The following is a 21,345-nucleotide window of genomic DNA, read 5'->3' as shown; positions in this document are numbered from 1 at the left end:
TGAAGCGCCTAGAACCCCTCGACCACACCGGCCGGCTATTGAAATACACCGAAGAGCCAAAGAAACTGGTACACACTGCCTAATATCGTGCAGGGTCCCCACGAACACGCAGAAGTGGCATGGACTCGACTAATGTCTGAAGTAGTGCTGGAGGGAAATGACTCCATGAATCCTGCAGGGCTGTGTCCATATATCCGTAACAGTACGAGGGGGTAGAGATCTCTTCTGGACAGCACGTTGCAAGGCATCCCAGATATGCTCAATAATGTTCACGTCTGAAGAGTTCGGTGGCCAACGGAAATGTTTAAACTTAGAAAAGTATTTCTGGAGCTATTCTGGACGTATGGAGTGTCCCGTTGTCCTCCTGGGAATGTCCACGACCGTCGGAATGCACAAACGACACGAATGGATTCAGGTGATCAGACAGGATGCTTACTTACTTGTCACCTGTCAGAATAGTACGTACACGTATCAGGGGTCCCATATCACTCCAACTGCACACGGCCCACACCATTACAGATCCACCACCAGCTTCAACAATCCCCTGGTGACATGCAGGGTCCACGGATTCATGAGGCTGCCTCCGTACCCGTAACGTCTATCCACTCGGTACAATCTGAAGCGAGACTCGTCCAACCAGGCAACATGTTTCCAGTCGACAACAGTCCAATGTCGGTGTTGGCGGGCCCAGGCGGGGCGTAAAGATTTGTATCTAGGAGTCATCGAAAGCACACGAGTGGGCCTTCGGCTCCGAAAGCCCATCTCGATGATGTTTTGTTGAATAGTTCACACAATGACACATGTTGATGACCCAACACTGAAATCTATAGCAATTTGAGGAACGGTTGCACTTCTGTCACGTCGAACGATTCTCTTCAGTCGACGTTGGTCCCTTTCTTGCAGGATGTTTCCCGGCCGCAGCGATGTCGGCGATTTGATGTTTTACAGGATCCCTGATATTCACCATACGCTCGTGAAATGGTCGTACGGGAAATCCCCACTTCATCCCTACCTCGGAGGTGCTGGGTTCCATCGCTCGCGCGTCGACAATAACACTGCGTTCAAACTCATTGAAATCTTGATAATCTGCCATTGTAGCAGCAGTAAGCGATCTAACAACTGCGCCAGACACTTGGCTCATATAGGCGTTGCCGACCACAGTGCCGCATTCTGCCTGTTTACATATCTCTGTATTTCAATACGCATGCCTATACCAGTTTTTTTGACGCTTCAGTGTATATAGTTTAGGAATTTGTTTCTTAAAAATAATGTCATTTAACTGCAATCCAGCACGCCTACGCCACTCATTTAAACTGTGAACAAAATTTTGCATGACTGCACTGCATATGTACAGTGCGTAGGCTACCACTTCGCTACCGACATTTTCTTTCATTTGCTCCAGAGATGTCCGATTTCCGACATCCACTTTAGATTCGACGTATCCCCGCAGGAAAAAATGTTTGCTGCTCAGATGTGGATTGCCTGGTGGCAATTTATGTCACCGATTGTGGAGATCAACGTGCCGTCTACAACGAGGCCATTAGACACGGAGGACGAGCTCGGATTAGGGAAGGGAATCGGCCGTGTCCTTTCAATGGAACCCTGCCGCCATTTGCCTTAAGCTATTCAGGGAAATTACCGAAAACCTAAATCAGGATGGACGGACGCGGGTTTGAACCGTCGTCCTCCCCAGTGCGAGTCCAATATGCTAACCACTGCGCCACCTCGCTCTGTCCGTCTTGCTGAAACCATGTTCTTTGTGTATAACCAGAAATTTTTTGCAATTCGGGCACCAAAAACTCATTTAACCGCGTCACATAACGTTCCGAATAACTGTAACTCTAAAAAGTACTGGCCAGTTACTGCTGGAGACGACATCGCAGCCCATACTGTAATTTTTGGCGAATAAAGTTGTTTTTCGTGCTTCTGTTTAGAATTCGTTGGACTCTAGTAGCGGCAGTTTTGACTAACCACGTGAGGTAAAAATGACCCTCGTGACAAAACAAGATGTTACAAAATGATCGTTAACGAACTGCAGCCTACAATTAGCATCCTGAGGCTTTAATTGTTGCACCACTTGGATTTTGTAAGGGTGCAGTTTACAGAATTCGGACAGTGGTGGTCTATGTACATTTAAAGAAGTAGCACGCTTACGAATACAGAGGTTAGAATCGTCATGAACCAACCAATTTCCACTCCCGACGGATTCGCCCATTGGTGATGACGTCGTCGCCTAGGTTTCGGTGGGAACACTTGGAGCATCATTTACGTTATGCAGTCCAGGATCACTGCAAAATTTCCTCCCTGCCAAAGTTGCCGAATCACCACTTTTGTAAAATTGTCGCACTGCCAAGAAGCGCACCTAATCGAGTGAATATCTAAAGGCCAAGCAAGCTACCACCACCCGCCCTCCTCTGATTTGTTGCGCATGCGCTCAGAGCTCTTCAAATGTAAACTTTCTTTTGAGACACCCCGTATTATACCACCTCGTTCAAATTCAGTCGGGACTTGATAATGGTGTCCTTATCGTCTTTGAGACATTCTTGACTAACACGTACTGATTAGTCCAATCTCAAAGGTAACTAACACAATCGTTATAGCGCGTATTGAACGAGAGGCAGTTCATGAAATCGATCGAAAATCTCAATTTTCAGTTTATTTTTTATTTATTAGTAAAACTCATGGACAATAAGTTCCCAGAGTTTCAGTGATGAAATCGCATCTGAAGTGTCTGAAGTGTGTGACGCACCTTTCCTGCCACACCCACTTTTCCAAGCAACACTTCCATTCTAGCTCGGTGGAACAGCCCCTACATTGACAAGGAGATGCCTCCAAAGTGTATCCTGGATCTTGTCAAGCCTACTTACAAGTTTCTGGCCGATCCTTGGCAAAACCAAGAATCCACATGAGTCCGTAAACTCGCTCATCAGGAAACGGTGCCCTAAAACCACATTTCCATCTGCTGCAGTTGTCAGAATTAGGACTTATGTTCCCAGTCGGGTATTTTATGATGGGAACGAAGGTAGGATGGAGGTATTAGAGAGAATGGGCGTTAAAATTTCGCTAAAGACGTCTTGAAAGAAATAGGTTTACAGCGCCTCTCTGCAGCTGAAAAGTCAGTTGGGGACCAGGCAAAGGAAAGAAGGCGGAAAACAAGAGACTAGAAGAGAAGCCTTGAAGGGAAAGAGCACCCTGAGAACAAATCTGGGGCCTTCTGAAGAAGTGACATGAGAAAAAACTTTGGGTAAAACTTTAAATTGTATTTCCTGACGATTATGGTTCAAATGGCTCTGAGCACTATGAGACTTAAGTTCTGAGGTCATCAGTCCCCTAGAACTTAGAACTACTTAAACCTAACTAACCTAAGGACCTCACACACATCCATGCCCGAGGCAGGATTCGAACCTGCGACCGTAGCGGTCGCGCAATTCCAGACTGAAGGTCCTAGAACCGCTCGGCCACTCCGTCCGGCTGGTAATTATGTTGTTTTGTTAAGTTTATCTATCTTTTACTCAGAATCTATGAAGCCGACAATTACGAAATTTTGTACACTTTTCTATAAACCTAGTGAATGTTGACTCAACAGCAAATTTTAAAATGCTGAGTATAACCTGAGATGTGTGACGAAGTGCTTGGAATTTTGCAAGAATTTTATATTTCGCTTTGAGAATTATAATTAAAAATTATTAAAAGTGTCGTATTAGACACATTCAAAATACTCCGTGAGAGAACCTTACTATGTGCGAAAAGATGAAACAGATAAGATTATGTAGAAATCTCTCGAATAGTTTCTGAGAAAAAGGTACCTTTTTTAAAAAAAATAAAATTCTTGATTTCCGTAAATAAGTTATATATATATAGTCCAAGGACATTAACAGTAAATGCGTAAATTTCGTCTAAAGCGTGGTACAAAATTCCATTGCCGTGTCTTCAAAATTGTGGGTTTGATGCGTCTTTAAAATAGTGTGTGTTTTTCTTGATGTCCCCCTTTAAGCTTAAACACAGGCTCGATACAACTGGAGTGATGAAATGCAAAACCTTGGTGCGTTCCATCAGGTATGCCCCGACTTTGTGTTACACAGTGCCAAACATTTTCATTCCAGTTGTCTGGTGCCCACGATGGTGAGTGCCTTCAGGCTGATGTCAGTGTGGTGGTTGTAACATGGCGGAATGGTTGGGGGTTGGTTCCGCCAGAGAGACGGCGCCCGGTCTGGTTGCCTGCCCGACCCTCGTGGAAGTGGATTTACAGTCCACTTGGAATGACGTCGGGTCGTGAACCCCTGCCTTTCCCTTGCACGCCTCACCACAGCGCCTACACGTTCCAGTTTTACTATGCCTAGGTTTCAGGCAGGATCCTCGTTTTCAGTCGATGCTGTCCTGCTGTTCCAGTACAGCTGGCGAGCCTCTGCAGTGCTGTTGGAGTCTGGGAGGAACACCGAGTTGGCTGAGGCGTGAAATGGGAATTTGGATTAATTATGGAGGGAGACGTGCCAGGCTGGGGCAGCGCTTAGCGCATCTGCCTAGTGAACAAGAGACCCTGCATCGAATCCTGGCCTAGTCGTCGCTTCAGCCTGTACATACACGTCAAAGGTGTTTCTTAGTTGAAAAGATCTCTGACACTGTATAGCTACATTTGTTCCAGTAAATGTTGGCATCGTCTGGTCCGAGAAGGCCAGAGGTGTTTGTGCGACCTTTGCGGGCGGAAATGCCACGGCCGGTGCTTTTCGGCTCGTGCCGACCCTCCCCCCCCCCTCCCTCCCTCCCTCTGACACTTGGCTGCGGATCCCCAGCGCAGCAGGAGGGACTCGGCCCGTCGCCCAAAGCCGGATTGCGGCTCTTGCCATCTGTCGCTGCCGACGCGAAATGTCGGTCGTGACACGTCACAGTTCCCCTTCCATCGTCTGCCAGCCTAAAAGAAAAATCTTCCGCTTTCGCCGGTCACCGTGTGCAGTTCGCCCCAGGGGCAGTCACCGTCGTATGACAACCGTGCCGTCGGTAGCCAACTTCACCTTAACGTGATCCCAATCGTAGAAGCTATCAGCAACCCGACAATTTGGAGCAGCAACACTCATCCTCACTTAAAAACACAAAGCATTACGAACAGTAGTTAGTATCACATTAATAATAATGTGATACTAACAATTCCAAAAAAGAAGGTGCTGACAGGTGTGGATATTACTGTGTTACGGTTGGAAAATACTAACACGAATTCTTTACACAAGAATGGAAAAATTGGTGGAAGCTCACCTCGAGGAAGTTCAGTTTGGATTCCGGAGAAATGTAGGATCGTGTGATACAATACTGACTCAACGACTTACCTTAGAAGAAAGGTTAAAGAAAGGCAAACCTACTTTTATAGCACTTGCTCGGGCTAAACTCCGCAACTACTGTAGGGGTTACAGAAAGCTTTTGACAGTGTGACTGAAATGCTCTCTTTGAAATTCTGAAGGCAGCACGGGTTAAAGTACAGGGGGCGGAAGGCTGTTTGCATCTTGTACAGGAACCGGACGGCGGTTATACGACACGTGAGCAACGAAAACAGCGGTTGAGAAGGGAGTGACACAGGTAGCATATCCTCGGTGTTATTCAACCCGTTCACTGAGCAAGCAGTGAAGGACACCAAGCAAAACCTGGAGAAGGAATTAAAGTTCAGGGAGAAGAAATAAAAACTTTGAGGTTCGCCAGTAACTTTTAATTCCGTCAGATTCAGCAAAAGTCTTTGAAGAGCAGCTGAACGGAATGAACAGTGTCTCGATAGGAGGATACAAGATGAACATTAACAAAACCAAGACAGCATGATGGAATGTATTTTAATTAAATCACGTGATGCTTACAGAATTAGATTAGGTAACGAGGCACTAAAAGTTGTAAAGTACTTTTGCTATTTGGGCAACAAAATAACTGCTGATGGCCGAAGCAGAGAGGATATAAAATGTAGGCTATCAACGGAAAGAGAAGCGTTTCTGAAGAAGAGGAATTTGTTAGGAAGTCTTATCTGAAAGTTTTTGTATGGAGTGTAGCGATGTATGGAAGTGAAACATTGACGATAAACAGATCAGACACGAACAGAGAAAAAGATTTTGAAATGTAGTGCTACAGAAGAATGCTGAACATTATATGTGTAGATCACGTAATTAATGAGGAGGTACTGAATAGAATTGGGAAGGAAAGTAATCTGTGGTACAATCTGACTAAAAGAAGGAATCACTTGGTAGGACCATTCTGAGGCATCAAGGGATCTTTAGTTTAGTATTGGAGGGAAGCGCGGGGAAATCTTAGAGGGATACCAAGAGATGAATAGATTCAGAAGGATGTAGTCTGAAGTAGTTATTCGTAGATCAAGAGTTTGCGCAGGGTAGAGTAGCGTGGCCAACTGCATCAAAGCAGGCTTCGGACTGAAGACAACAACAAATCACATTATACCCAATTCGCGTTGCGACGGTTCCGACCTCCATCATCAGGTGCATCCATTTGAATTGATAAGGCATCGGCTGTTTGTAATGTACGACGTTTTGTGCATAACCTATGGCACTGTCTGGCAGCAGAATGACGAGGCCCGAATCTACGTGGCTGCTTTGATTGCAGAGTTTAGGAGCTGTGCAGAAGTAAATATCTTGCAGTCGTCACGTTGCGGATTGCTTTTCCATTCCCACTTACGTTACACGCATTTTCTGCAAATAGAGCTTAGCGGAGTCAACGTATTCGTCTCGGCATCCATTCTGACATTATCCGGAATTTTGGTATTCCTCTTCCACTCTTATTGGAGTGTACGCACTCGTATGTACCGGCCCGACTTTGTAAGTTTGCCCCGGTTGTGTTTGTACTCGAAAAATAGGTTTGACTGTGTAACTAGCTTGATTAACGTTGAATGCGAACATTATGCAAACATACTTCATATAAACTTGCAGACTTTCAAGTTAGCTAATTACTTAGTTTCATGTTCCATGAATAATTTTGCACGATAAATCGTAATGTGGAACGAATCATTTTACATTCACATCGAAAATGAATTTGTAAATATGGCTACATGGTGAACCCTCATAAGTTGTTGCTACTGCTAAAAAACGCATTCATATGTGAGTTAGTAATCCCTACCCACCACCTTTTACACTTTACAATAATAGAAATTCTTGTACGGATAGAACAAATTGTTAAGGAGAAACTTTCCAGCTTTTTTCTTTTGTTTCAAATTATACCTTAATGTGGAGTACTGAATGTCATTTTTTGTTTACATCATTGTTCCTTCTGAACTATAGTTGATTATTTGCAACTTACTTCATGAGGGAATAAATATACTGTGAAGCAGTAATCAGAATGGCTAACTCCTTAAACAGGTGTCTGTAACATGATGGTCGGTGAGCGCCACATACTGTTCTCACAGCACGTGTTTGCGCAATGAAGACTTTCTTTCTTAGATGAGTTGTCCCGGGACATTATTACATATGACATTATTGAATGAAAATATGCAAAGTATGTCAACTTACTGATTTGTCCCTCCCCAAGATTTCCTATGATTCTAAGTGTTAATAAGACTGAACTAGATTTAGATTCTCTTAGGAGTTCCAAAATGTGCTTTTTCCAGTTTAAATTTTGATCAATATGGAACCTAACAATTTTGAAGATTCCACCCTATTTATTATTTCCTCATCATGTGTTACACTCATCATTGGTGTTGTACCCCCAGATGTGCAGAACAGAATATGTTGTGCCAGAATGAGATTTTCACTCTGCAGCGGAGTGTGCGCTGATATGAAACTTCCTGGCAGATTAAAACTGTGTGCCCGACCGAGACTCGAACTCGGGACCTTCGCCTTTCGCGGGCAAGTGCTCTACCAACTGAGTTACCGAAGCACGACTCACACCCGGTGGCTTTTTAAAATTGAGGGTGAGACCAGTCGCAGAAAACCAGTCAGTGATACTTTTAAGAACATTGTTTACCATTTCTTGTGTTTCTGTCTCATTGTTGGGATTGATTACAATGCAAGTGTCTTACGCAAAAAGAACTAATTTTTCTTGTTGTATGGTAGATGGAAGATCGGTTACATATATGAGGAACAACAAGGGACCCAAGGCTAAGCCTTCGGGAAACCCATACGTGATTTTTTCCCCAGTCAGAATCATGTCACCAGACTCTACTGGTTGAATTACTGACTACAACTTTCTGCATTGTTTTGGTTGGATATAACAATATCCATTGGTTCACTATACCATCAATCCCACAACAATTTATCTAGGAGAATACTGTGATTCAGTCACATGCCTTAGACCTGTCGCAGAAAATACCAATCGTCGCTATCTTATTTCTTAATGCTTGTAAAATCTGACATGTGAATGGCATTCTCAGTAGAGCAAGTCTTCTGAAATACAAACTGCGATTTGCTGAGGATATTATTGTAGCTCAGGTGAGATACTTTTGAAATTTTTTGTTTTTAACGAGAAACAAACTGGCGTCTTCTTGAAGGTGGACGCTGCTTGAAACGCACGATGATCGGTATTTGTCTGGTGCGACTCTATTTACACATTTCATACCCTCTAACATTCTAGGCAGCTAAACATTTTTCTTAAGTAAATATGCTGTGGTTATTGAGGAGAAGGACTGTGAAATTGTATCAGAAATCTTATTTGTACCTGTTTTTTATCCTTTCTAAGTAAAAAGTGTGCAGAGTCGCATTAAGAAGCCCTGGGCTATACGAAACGGAACACCATCTTCGCAGTAAGGAAGTTGTACCACTGGGGACGCTATTGCTGCTCTTGTCATAAATGAACTGGCGACCCACGCCGGCTTTGAACGGGTAGCATTCCCAAGTGTCAGTAAATGATCTCGGTGCAACTTGGAGGCTGTGGAGGGCGCAAAATAACGCAGTGCGTATTTATGTTTATTTATTTATTTTTTTGTGTGCCATCAGTTTCACTTTCGAGGGGTAAAACACTTCCCCAAACGTAATTTGGCATATAAACGATGACATGCAAAAAAAATGTGTCCCACATAAAACTTGATAAGTAGTTAACTTTCTTGAAAACGGTAGAATAGAATTTTGTAATAATTTGAAATTTTGCAAAATATCCCACCACCGTTAATTTATTATGAAAAATAACAGCGTACGTAAATTAAAGAAGCTTTCAAGCTACGTACATCTATGTGTAATAAAACTGGTTTCTGAAATGCTATTTTTGGAAAATAAGCTGTAGACATTGTGGGGTCGGAGTATTTTCAACATACGCAATTGAAACATCTAAACATTCATTATTAAAATGTTTGTTTGACACCACAAACGGTCGTTAAGGCACACTCACTAACCAGTGAAATTTTTAAAAGGTTACACAACTAGTTTCGACGCACTGAGTCGTCATTTTCAGATTTAGTCACAAATCTGGAAAAGTCGATTAATTATTGTAACCATGCTTTTTTTTTTTCAAATATTACGAAAAATAACTAAACCAGCAAACTGAAGCAAAGGCAGCAGAAACGGGTCACATGACGTCATGACAATTTTTGGTTGATCAGTCATTTCACACCTTAATGCAGTGTGTATGAAAACCGCATCGGAATGAAAAGTATTGTATAACAGTTGCATTAAGTGGTGCTGTGATGCGACGTCATTTTGCAAACGAAGGTTCACACGTCGTACCCTTATAGCGTGTAGCAAGCCCAAGACAAGAACAGAGCGTGCAATAGTTGTGTGTAATGTGCTGCTGAAATCTTACAAAGACAACGCACTCCCGATTGGGGCTAGCACAAGACAAGAGTCTTTGTGATTACATTTAAAAATGACGACGCAGTGTGTCGAAAGTAGTAATGTAACCTTTCAAAATTTTTATTGTTTTAATGACTGTGGCTTGACGACCGTTTGTGGTCTCAAATAAAAATTTGAAATTTCATTCAGTCACACTCCTTGATGACAGTTGTGTCGAAATATAAATTCATTATGAAGCTACTTATTTATTTTACTTATATTTGTTATTATGTTTTAAATTATTTTATGTTTTACATTCAATGCTTTTTTATTTTTTGTTTACGTTTTCACGTATGTGTATTTTGTTAATTGAAAGTAATGAGTAACTCATTATCATGGTAGAAAATAATTAAAATAATGATAATCTGTAAGGAAATGCTTAAAACATAACGTTTTTTACGCCACGCGCACAAAATGAACGAAATTTCGTCACTAATATACAGGATGGAGAAGACAATATGAAACAAAATATATCAGGACTTCAAATTGTCACGGGTGATCCTCTAAATATCCTGATTTGTATCAGGCGTATTTCATTACATTGGTAAGTCTTGGCGAAGAGAATTGATTTTGAGCTAATGACTGCAGGTTGATTATATTCTTTCTCAAGTGAAGATTGGCGTCATAATCATTCAACAGCACTAAACCGGAACATCTTCTCACAAAATTCTTCCAACATCGAAAACCGTATACATCTCACGGCTGTACTTACGCCGCCAAGCCCTTTGGGATCACCCGATGAGCAACTTCCTTGTCCTCGGGTAATAAGTAGTAAATACAAACCTCCGTCGTTAACCAGCCTACGCGTTACTGAACAAACACCGTATCACCACCCCTAAAGTAGGGGCCTTCCTGAGGCGGCGAGGGACTTCAGCTGATCATAGTTCAAATGGTTCAAATGGCTCTGAGCACTATGGGACTTAACTGTTGAGGTCATCAGTCCCCTAGAACTTAGAACTACTTAAACCTAACTAACCTAAGGACATCACACACATCCATGCCCGAGGCAGGATTCGAACCTGCGACCGTAGCGGTCGCGCGGTTCCAGACTGTAGCGCCTAGAACCGCTCGGTCACAATATAACGTGCAGAGACGAGGTATTTTGTCGTCGTACGTTCAAGAAGAAGAAAAAGCCTGTTTGCTGACGAAACGAGTATTACAATCGAACCGAAAGGATGGGGTTCAACACTTGAAAATGCAAATAAAATTTTCTTACAAATGTATAACTATTTCTATGCAAAAAGTCAGTCACTGAATTTGGATACCACACAGTACATGAAGTTCTGTGATGTGTAAGGCGCGGTCACACCATTAGAAGTAACACACATTCTTGAACAAGTAAATGAAACAAAATATTCCAAATTCTCAAGTATTTTTATGGGTAAGAAGCCGAACTGGAAGTGATGTGTTACAGATGTTAAAGAGCTAACATACGCAACTTTAGCGTTACGGAAAATATCAGGTTTTGGAGAGATAAAAGTCAGAAAATTGACTTACATTTCCCATTTTCATTCACTAATGTTACGTGGCATCATATTCTGGGATGGCTCGTTACTGAAAAACAAAATTTAATAACGATAATGGGTGGTGTCGGCTCTAGACCTTCTCCTAGACAGCTCTTTAAACCTTGGAACATACTGATATTAACAGCCTCGTAGCTCATTTACTAGAACGTGAAGTGTGTTGTCAACAGTAAATCACAGACAGAAACCAACGATAGCAGTTATAAATATACTACCAGAAGGCGAAATCACTTCCATGTTCACATACAACCTCAGTTTGCAACAGAAAGCAGTGAGACGTTAAGCTATAATAGTCTTTGACCACATGGTGGCTGAAATAAAGAATTTTATGGATATAGAATTAATTTCAAACACTAAGAGAAATCACGTGTGCTCCTGGTTTGTATACAGGGTGGTCAGAAACAGACTGAAAAGCTTGTAAGGGTATTGCAAGTTAGGTTGTGCTGAGAAATACAAGGTGTATCAAAAAGAATCATCCGATTCGGCGCGTCTATGTTTCTGAAACATATACAATGAATTTTGTTTTTTGATGAACGGGAAACTCAGAAAGTTTTTTTTTTCATACCTTTTGGTAGGTGTTCAATATGCCCCCCTCGAGGTGCACGGCATGTCAGTGCGGTGTTCGAATTGTTCCCGCACTGCAGCGAGCACCTCTCGAGTTACAGCTTCCACAGCTGCTGTTATGCGATGTCTCAGGCCGTTCATTGTTGCTGGTAACAGAGGCACATAAACACATTCTCTCTCTCCCACAAGCAATAGCCACGTACAGTCAGTTCCGGTGACCTTGGAGGCCAGTAATACAAGGCTGAATCATTTGGTCCAGTGCGACCGATCCATCTTTCAGTAATCCTTTGATTTAAAAATTCCCGCACGTCCAGATGCCAGTGTGGCGGTACCCCATCCTGTTCGAATCAGTCTAGAACTGTGGGAAAAGAAAGTTCTCAGGCATACCGAGATACGTGCTTCCTGTAACAGTGTTCTCGCCAAAGGAAAATCGACCGTACACCTTTTCCAGTGCAACTGCACAAAACACATTAAATGTTGGAGAGTCCCTCTCATGTTGTACAACTTCATGTGGTTGTTGCGTACTCCGTATCCTCACATTATGACGGTTCACCTTTCCATTTAAATGGAATGTTGCCTCGTCACTAAACACTAAACGTCGAAGAAAACTGTCATTCTCCATCTCGCCAAGAACGATATTACAGAACTCCACACGTTGTTGTTCGTCACCTTCACGAACAACTTACAGTAGCTGAACTTTGTACGGCTTCGTGTGCAGACGTCGCCGCAACACACGCCAGACGGACATCGGGGGCGTGTTTAGCGGCATCCTTCATGCCTCCGCCCAGGGGCGGTGGGAAGAGGGGAGGGGGGGGGCTATGGGGGGCTATAGCCCCCCCCCCCCTCATGGACTATCGTATTACACTGGATAAAGTAACTTCAGAAATCAGATTCAATCATTTTTTTATAATTATGTAGCAATATAGGTTGCAATGTATTCCAACCACATTTTAACAAAAGAATAAGAGCGGCAAATAGCTTACTACCTAAACCAGTACATATCAGTTAAAATAGGCGTCTTATTATTTATTAATACACATTTTTTACCCTGAACTCAATAACAGTTACCAAAAACCACTTTAAGCAACACCAAATTTTGCCAGTTAGTCGGTTTAGAACCCTAACTCTCCCTTTTGTTAAGCCATATTCCATTCCCCCAAACCCTCCCCCTCCCCCCCATGAGCCCCCCCCCCCTCCCCTTGACCGGCTTCTAGAATCGCCCCTGCCTCCGCCTAATGCTGTGTGCTCTAGGAGGATCCACACCATACCTAGCACGAAAGTCGCGCTGTACAGTTATTACTTAACCGCACTGCGCAAAACGTAGAACACAACATGCTTTATGATGTTTTTTATTCCAGTCTGATCACAATATGAATTCTTTAGACGATGGTGTAAAAAAGGTCTGAGGATGGTCGTTACGGACTGAAACCGGTCATCGTCTAAAGAATTCATATTGTGATCAAAGACTGGAATAAAAAACATTTGACAGTATTGGATCACTGTTTGTACACGCGACCATGTCGCAGTTGGTGCAACATGCTTTCTGTTGTCCCGAAGCCATTTTTGCTAGAACTGAAGTGGGCGCACACTGCTTCTACCTAGCGGGAACCATGTGAAACACGAGAGTTTGCTCTTTCCAACAGTATGTTGTTCACGCACATATCTCAATACTTATGATTTTTTTCTTAAATCGGGTGATTCTTTGTGACTTACCCAGTACAGTAATTGTTCAGAAAAAGAATTCGATACAGCGCACCGTCTCCGAGGTAATTAGCACCGATGTCAGCCAGTCAGGCCGGTATGTTCTCAAATCCGAGCGGCCCGGCAGAGACGGAGTCACCAAACGTGTTCCTCGTTTGGTTTCATGAAACTGAACAAGGGAGCGATACAGAAATTGAACATGAGGAAAACATTTTTCACTCGATGACGTAGTAATACACCATCCAGTATGTAGACTGAGGGGATAAGAAAACAGTCTTGCTTGCGATGTTGAAGTTACTGTTTATTTATTCATCAGTGACGCGCGTTTCGTCCAATTAAAGCCACCTTCGGATTGGCCGATAAATGTTGATAAGTAGCTGGTTCGGTACGGTGTGTGTGGTCGAAGCGACGCTTCCAGCGTGTTGACCCTATTACAGGCCTCATCCTGCCACACTATGCGTCCCGGCAAAGTTGTCGGATATTGTGCTTATAAAGTGCCTTTCCTATTTTCCTCGCACGGGACGAGTGCATTTTATTTTTGCGGATATCTTATTATCGATAACCCTAATTTGTTTATCAACATTTGTGGGTCAATCCGAAAACCTTGAACTAGACGAAACGCGCATCATTCTTGAATAAATAAACAATAATTTCAGTATTGCCACCAACACTGTTTTCTTCTCCCCTCATGAGAGAAACTTGCTTTATTCAGTGATGACCTCAATTTTAAATGATAGCTAATGGCACGGAAATCCTAATATTTTTTTAAAATAATTAGTATCGTGAAAATATCCAAAATCACATGTTATTAACAGTTTGTCGCGGAGGACTTATTCACTTCCCGCGAACAACGGTGTTGCACCTAACGCAGCTTCGAAATCCATGATCTACGCTGTAAGAACAATAACACTAATTGTATCTGGAGGATCACTTGAATTTGCGACGCGACGGATTGATTGGCTACCTTTGACGCTAATTAGCTCGGATTTTTTGCTTCCAGGACAACCTGCACTGCAAGACCCTTCAAGCTTTTCACACTCTTTCTTACCGCCCTCTATACATTTGTGATACTGCAGGGTGTAAAAAAAAAACTTAAGACAATCATGTAAATCGTCAGCATGTTCTCATATTTTTCATTGAGTAAGTGTACTGTAATTGTAAAACTGCCTTGTTCTACATTGCAATGAAAGGAACATGTAACGAACAAAAGTAAACAATTAAACTTCGTGGGAGATTGAAACTGTGTGCCGGTCCGAGACTGGAACTCGGGACCTTTTCCATTCGTAAGTAAGTGCTCCACCAATTGAGCTATCCAAGCACGACTCACGATCCGTCCTCACAGCTTTAACTTCCGCCAGTAACCCGTCTCCTACCTTCCAGGCTTCAGGAGAAGTTTCATTCTGGAAACATTCCCCAGCCTGTGGCTAAGCCACGTCTCCGCAACAGCCTGTCTTCCAGAAGTGCCGGTCCCGCAAGTTTCGTAATGCAGCTTCTGTGACGTCTGGAAAGAAGACGAAGTACTGGCGGAAGTATAGCTGTGAGGACGGGTCGTGGGTCGTGCCTGGTAGCTCAGGCGGTAGGACACCTTCCCGCAATAGGCAAACGTTCCGAGTTCAAAATGGTTCAAATGGCTCTGAGCGCTATGGGACTTAACATCTGTCGTCATCAGTCGCCTAGAACTTAGAACTACTTAAACCTAACTAACCTAAGGACATCACACACATCCATGCCCGAGGCAGGATTCGAACCTGCGACCGTAGCGGTCACGCGGTTCCAGACGTTCCGAGTTCGATTCTCGTTCCGACACGCATTTTTTATCTCCCACGAAGTTTCATATCAGCGCTCATTCCGCTAGAGAGTGAAAATTTCATTCTGAAATGTAAACCAAACTGAGCTAGAGAGAAATGATTGCACGTACTCGTTCCGTGTGTGTGCAGTTCAGCGCGTGGGTGGACGCCGTCATCTTCGTGTTCAGCCTGGAGAACGAGGCCAGCTTCAACGCCATCTACACCTACTACACCAAGATGGCGCACTTCCGCAACTCGGCCGACATCCCGCTCATCCTGGTCGGCACCCAAGGTAAGTGACGTCGCTCCATGGCGGCAGCTGATTCTCTGCGCTTCGGAAGACGAAAACCGTCTGGTCTGGCCTATCCAAGTGTGTGTGTGTGTGTGTGTGTGTGTGTGTGTGGTGTGGTGTGTGTGTGATCAAAAGTATTCGCATGCCCTTACGACGCCTTCAACTCGGATGGGGACACTTTCAGTGAGGTATCTGAAGCTGTGGAATGGAAGCCCATTCTTCCTCAAGAGTCCAAACCAGAGAAGGTAGTGATGTTCAGTGCTGGGGTCTGGAGCGAAGTCGACTTCTTTAGGGTTCAGGTCGGGACTCTGGGCAGTCCAGGAATGTTGCTCCCCACAAACCGTAGTCTCACAGATGCTGCTCTACGACAGGCTGTATTGTGACGCTGACACGTCGTCATCTCTGAACACTTCCTCTGCAGTACGCACTCCCCTGTGCTCTAAAATGTGTTACTATCGTTCTATACTGAAGCGCCAAATAAACTGGTGTAGGCATGCGTGTTCAAATACAGAGATATTTAAACAGGCAGAATACGGCGCTGCGGTCGGCAACGTCTGTATAGGACTGCGAGTGTCTGGCGCAGTTGTTAGATCGGTTACTGTTGCTACAATGGTAGGTTATAAAGAGTTAAGTGAGTTTGAACGTGGCGTTTAGTCGACGCATGAGCGGTCTAACACAGCATCGCCGAGGTAGCGATGAAGTGGGAATTTTCCCGTACGACCGTTTCACGAGTATACCGTGAATATCAGGGATCCGGTAAAACACCGATCTCCGACATCGCTGCGGCCGGAAAAAGATCCTGAAAGAATGGGACCAATGTCGACTGAAGAGAATCGTTCAGCGTGACAGAAGTGCAACCCTTCCGCAAACTGCTGCAGATTTCAATGCTGGGCCATCAACAAATGTCAGCGTACGAACCATTCAATGAAACGTCATCGATATGGGCTTTCGGGGCCGAAGGCCCACTAGTGTATCTTTGATGACTGGACGACATAAATCTTTACGCCTGGCCTGCGCCCGCCAACACAGACATTGGACTGTTGTTGACTGGAAACATGTTGCCTGGTCGGACGAGTCTCGTTTCATTTTGTATCGAGAGGATAGACGTGTACAGGTACGAAGACAGCTTCATGAATCTATGGACCCTGCATGTCAGCAGGGGACTGTTCAAGCTGTTCGAGTCTGTGTGATGGTGTGGGGCGTGTGCAGATGGAATGGTATCGGACCCCTGACTCATTTAGATACGACTCTGACAGGTGACACGTACGCAAGCATCCTGTCTGATCACCTGCATCCATTCATGTCCTTTGTGCAATTCGACGGAGGTGGACAATTCCAGCAGGACAACGCGACACTCCAGACGTCCTGAATTGCTGTATTCTTCTGAGTTTAAATACTTCCGCTGGCCAACAAACTCCCCAAACATGAACATCATTGAGCATATGTGGGGTGCCTTCCAACGTGCTGTTCAGAAGAGATCTGCACCCCCTCGTACTGTTGTGGATTTATGGACAGCCCTGCAGGATTCATGGTGTCATTTCCCTCCATCACTACTTCAGACATTAGTCGAGTGCATGCCACGTCGTGTTGAGGCACTTCTGTGTTCAAATGGTTCAAATGGCTCTGAGCACTATGGAACTTAACAGCTGCGGTCATCAGTCCCCTAGAACTTAGAACTACTTAAACCTAACTAACCTAAGGACATCACACACATCCATGCCCGAGGCAGGATTCGAACCTGCGACCGTAGCAGTCGCGCGGTTCCGGACTGCGCGCCTAGAACCGCGAGACCAGCGCGGCCGGCGCACTTCTGTGTGCTTGAGGGGGACGGGGGAGGGGGGGGGGGCTACACGATATTAGGCAGGTGTACCGGTATACATTTAACGTTGTCGTAAGCGCAATAACGGGATGAGAGCCTCGCCGCAAAAGACACCCCACGCCGTAACACCACCTGCTCCTTACTTCACTGCTGGCACTACACCTGATCTCAAGACATTCGCCAAATCCAAGCACTTCAATCAGATTACTGTAGAATGTAGCGTGTCCATCACTCCAGGTCACTTCGGTTAGCATTGCCTACTGAAGTACAGTATGTGTCCCCGAATCCCAGAAGCGTGCTAATGCGCCCAGCTATCCGGGCGGGCTGCGTGCTCTGTGCTGGTTGCGCGTCGGGTGGAGATCGTGAAGACGACGTTAGGTGCAGTGGCGTAGCACAGGTGGCCATTGTTCCCTCGCTACCACCTGTCAGTGGACTGGTGTGATGATAAGTACCCTCTGCCAACGCCCTGAGTGATACGCGCGCTATTATTTTACTAAATTTCGACTGTGATCGTGTTAGTAATGGTTTGCTTTGGCAATCGAACTCAGAAGATATTTTCAAATGGAAGGATTTTTTTGTTTATGGAATTAAATTTTATTGCAGTATTCCGGTATAGTTCACTTGAAACCTTTTAACCTTGATCAAACAGTAAGTGTCTTGTGTATTAATAAAGCGCTTCAGCTGTATTTAGTCCTTTACTTTTAGATTTCGACCGGTTTCACGATACATGGGAAGGCCCAACGGCACCGACCGATCGCCGTGTCATCCTCAACGATGGGCGGCACTCGATGCGGATACGGAACGGCACGTGCTCAGCACACCGCTCAGTTTTCGTGACCCGAATCGCTGCTCGTCAGTCAAGTAGCCCCTCATCTGGCCTCACGAGCGCTGAGTGCAGCCCACTCGTGAACAGTGTTCGGCAGACCCGGACGGTCACCCATCTGAGTGCTAGCCAAGTCCTACTGCGCTTAACTTCGGTGATCTGACGGGAATCGGTGTTACCACTGCGGTAATGTCGTTGGTTCGGTGAACATCTGCACAACAATAAATCGAGAAGGATTAACAACTCTGAGACATTCACTAACACGATAATTTCCTAAAAGAATTTCGCAATTTTCAACAAACTTTTAAAAAAATTTTATAAGCTTTTACATAATAATATTATATATTTGTACTCACATAACTGAAACATTAGAGCTAAAAAGCTCGGAACTTGGTATCGAACATTCGTCGTCCGTTAGAATACAACACCGCTAAAAATTCGTATGTCATTGAATAAAAACAGGTGGTTGCATGCATTCCAATCCAATTCGGTGGATGGTGCCTAAGCAAATTATACCATAGTGATCCACTAGTAAATTGAAAATACAATGAAGAAAATAAATCGCAACACCAAAAATAATTAATGTAGAGTAATGAAAATTCTACAACATATTTGCTACATAACATATGTAGGTGACTAACATTGCAGAACCACAGGTTAACGTAAGCCTGAGATAAACAATTGCAAGTGTGAGGTGCTGGTACATTAACAGCCAGAATGTTGAATGAAAGCGTGCAGACGTGCGTGAATTGTGTACTTCAAGTGCCGGATGCAAGTTTGTGGGATGGAGCTCCATATCTGCTGCACTTGGTCGGTCAATACAGGGGCGGTTAATGCTGTTTGTGGCTGACGCAGGCATTGTCGTCCAATGATGTCCCATATGTGCTCTATTAGAGACAGATCTGGTGATCGAGCAGGCCAAGGCGACATGTCTACCCTCTGTAGAGCGTGTTGGGTTACAACAGCGGTGTGTGAGCGAGCGTTATCCTACTGGAAAACAGCCCCTGGAGTGCTATTCGTGAATGGCAGCACAACAGGCCGAATCACGAGATTTACGTGCAGTTTTGCAGTCAGGGTGTGTGGGATAACCACAAGAGAATTCCTACTGCCATACAAAATCGCGCCCTAGACCATAACTCCAGGTGTAGGTCCAGTGTGTCCAGGGAGGAGACAGGTTGGCTGCAGGTGCTCAACTGGCCACCTCTTAACCAACACACGGCCATCACTGGAAACGAGGCAGAACCAGATGACATCACCTCAATGACCTCTCGCTTGACACCATGGTGGTGGTTTGGGGTCAATGGATTGAATCCTTCCGGTCATCTGGCTCGGAGTCGTCCTAAAAGTAATCGGTTTGTAACAGTTGGTTGTGCCAACTGCTGCTGAAGACGCAGTACGACGCGCCGAACACAGTGGTCTTCCCTGTCAGTAGTGACACACGTGGCCACCGGGAGCCCCGGTCTTCTTGCCGCCATACATTCCCGTGACTGCCGCTGCCAGCAGTTATTTCTGCCACGTCCTTCTGCAATATGTCATCAACGAAACATCCACCTCAGTGTGGTGCTGATAATGGCTTCTTTGTCGCCTTAACGGCTCTCTTCACTAACATCAACTCACCAGGTCCAATCTCAAAGGTAACCAGCGCTCAAGACTGTAGCAGAACATATGTAAAGCAAACCTGACTTGCATTCTCATCGTGGCGCTACTACCGCCACTCTTACGCGACTGGGGCGAACACTGAACTGACACCACTTTTCAGATGTAGAAACACGTCGGCTCCTAGATAGTTTGCACAGTAGAGATGTGGGCCAGCAGTCGCAGGAAGTGTTAGGGAGTGAATACCAGGGCACCAGCATTGTGAAGCCTAGTGCAAGGTTGGCTCAGGTGACATGGGGGAGCTATGTAGGAATTTTACGGAGGAGGATCAGGTAGTGATAGTGGGTGGAGCAGGGAACAGTCTCGATAGGGACGGGGAATATGGTGTAGGTGGTGACCTGCTAAAGATAGCTACTCAAACTGGTGGCACTAATGCGCACTTCGTGCAACTGTTTCAGTGTCGTGATCGGCCGCATGTTGATCTGACTGTTAGGCGTTAACTGGAGAGGGCGCTGATGGCAGAGGACGTGGGTCACATCTCAGTGGTGCCAGTTGAGTCTGTCAGTAGATCGAGTTTCACTAGGCGTGGCCTACACCTCAATAAGTATGGGAAGGAGAGGCTGGCAAAGCTTAGAGGTGACAGCGGAGTGGGCAGTGGTGGGAAAAATTCCTGTAGTAGTTGGTGTTAGAGCTGCCCCTTTTTTACATTGAAGTCAGCTGATAGGTATACTTGTTTATAGGCGGTCACTCTAACTAAGGGCTCATCTTCAGAGGGCGGAATGTTTTCCAAGTAGAGAAGGAATTAGCATATTTCATCAAAAAAATATAAGAGGTAAGAGGTATTAGAGATAATGAACTGCTTATAGATGTTGACTCTGAAATTATTTGTATATAAATAACTTGACAATTCAGAGGCTTCATTTACCAGGATACAGATTAGATGGCTGTTTTTCGAGGACTTCCTTGCGTGGTGGGGGAGTGATCGTATACGTAAAAAAGCAGTATTCCATTTGAGTCCATGGACGTATCACGGCACTGCACTAAACAGATACTTGAATATTATGCAGGGGCAGTTGAATTTAGTGAAACTAAACTTCTAATTGTTGTTGTTTATAGGTCCCCTAACTCTGACTTCAGAGCATTTCTGCTCGAGCTAGAGAGGGTTCTTAACGCATTTTGTAGGAAGTACCAGAAATTCGTTATATCTGCTGATAAACTTTGTATATGACTGTGCAAATTAAAAGGATGGTGGTAGATCTTATAAATTCATATGAACTGATGCAGACGGTGTTTTTTCCAACTATGGTGCAGAGGAACAGTAGCACAGCCATAGACGATATTTTTATTCATTCTTCATTACTAGATGGGCATTCTGTTAATAAAAGGGTGAGTGGCCTTGCAGACCATGATGCACAAATTTTAACACTAAAAGGCTTTTGTACTCAAATAAATGTCACATGTAATTACAAACTATGTACGTAAGTTAATCCAACAGCAATAGAGGGT

The 21,345-nt window shown here is 44.3% G+C and overlaps 1 protein-coding gene across 1 annotated transcript in view; it reads left to right on the top strand.

Moving 5' to 3' along the window:
• The window catches only part of LOC126428340 (centaurin-gamma-1A), a 334,010-nt gene that overhangs the window by 190,963 nt on the left and 121,702 nt on the right, over window positions 1–21,345 (top strand). Inside the window, exon 3 of the mRNA XM_050090273.1 lies at window positions 15,460–15,601. Coding sequence (XP_049946230.1) covers window positions 15,460–15,601 — 142 coding nt within the window. The remainder of the gene's footprint in view (window positions 1–15,459; window positions 15,602–21,345) is intronic.

This window comes from Schistocerca serialis, chromosome 12, assembly GCF_023864345.2.
Source record: "Schistocerca serialis cubense isolate TAMUIC-IGC-003099 chromosome 12, iqSchSeri2.2, whole genome shotgun sequence".
Classification (NCBI taxonomy): domain Eukaryota; kingdom Metazoa; phylum Arthropoda; class Insecta; order Orthoptera; family Acrididae; genus Schistocerca; species Schistocerca serialis.
Note: the sequence above shows the minus strand (reverse complement) of the source record. Positions and strands in the feature narration are given on the sequence as shown.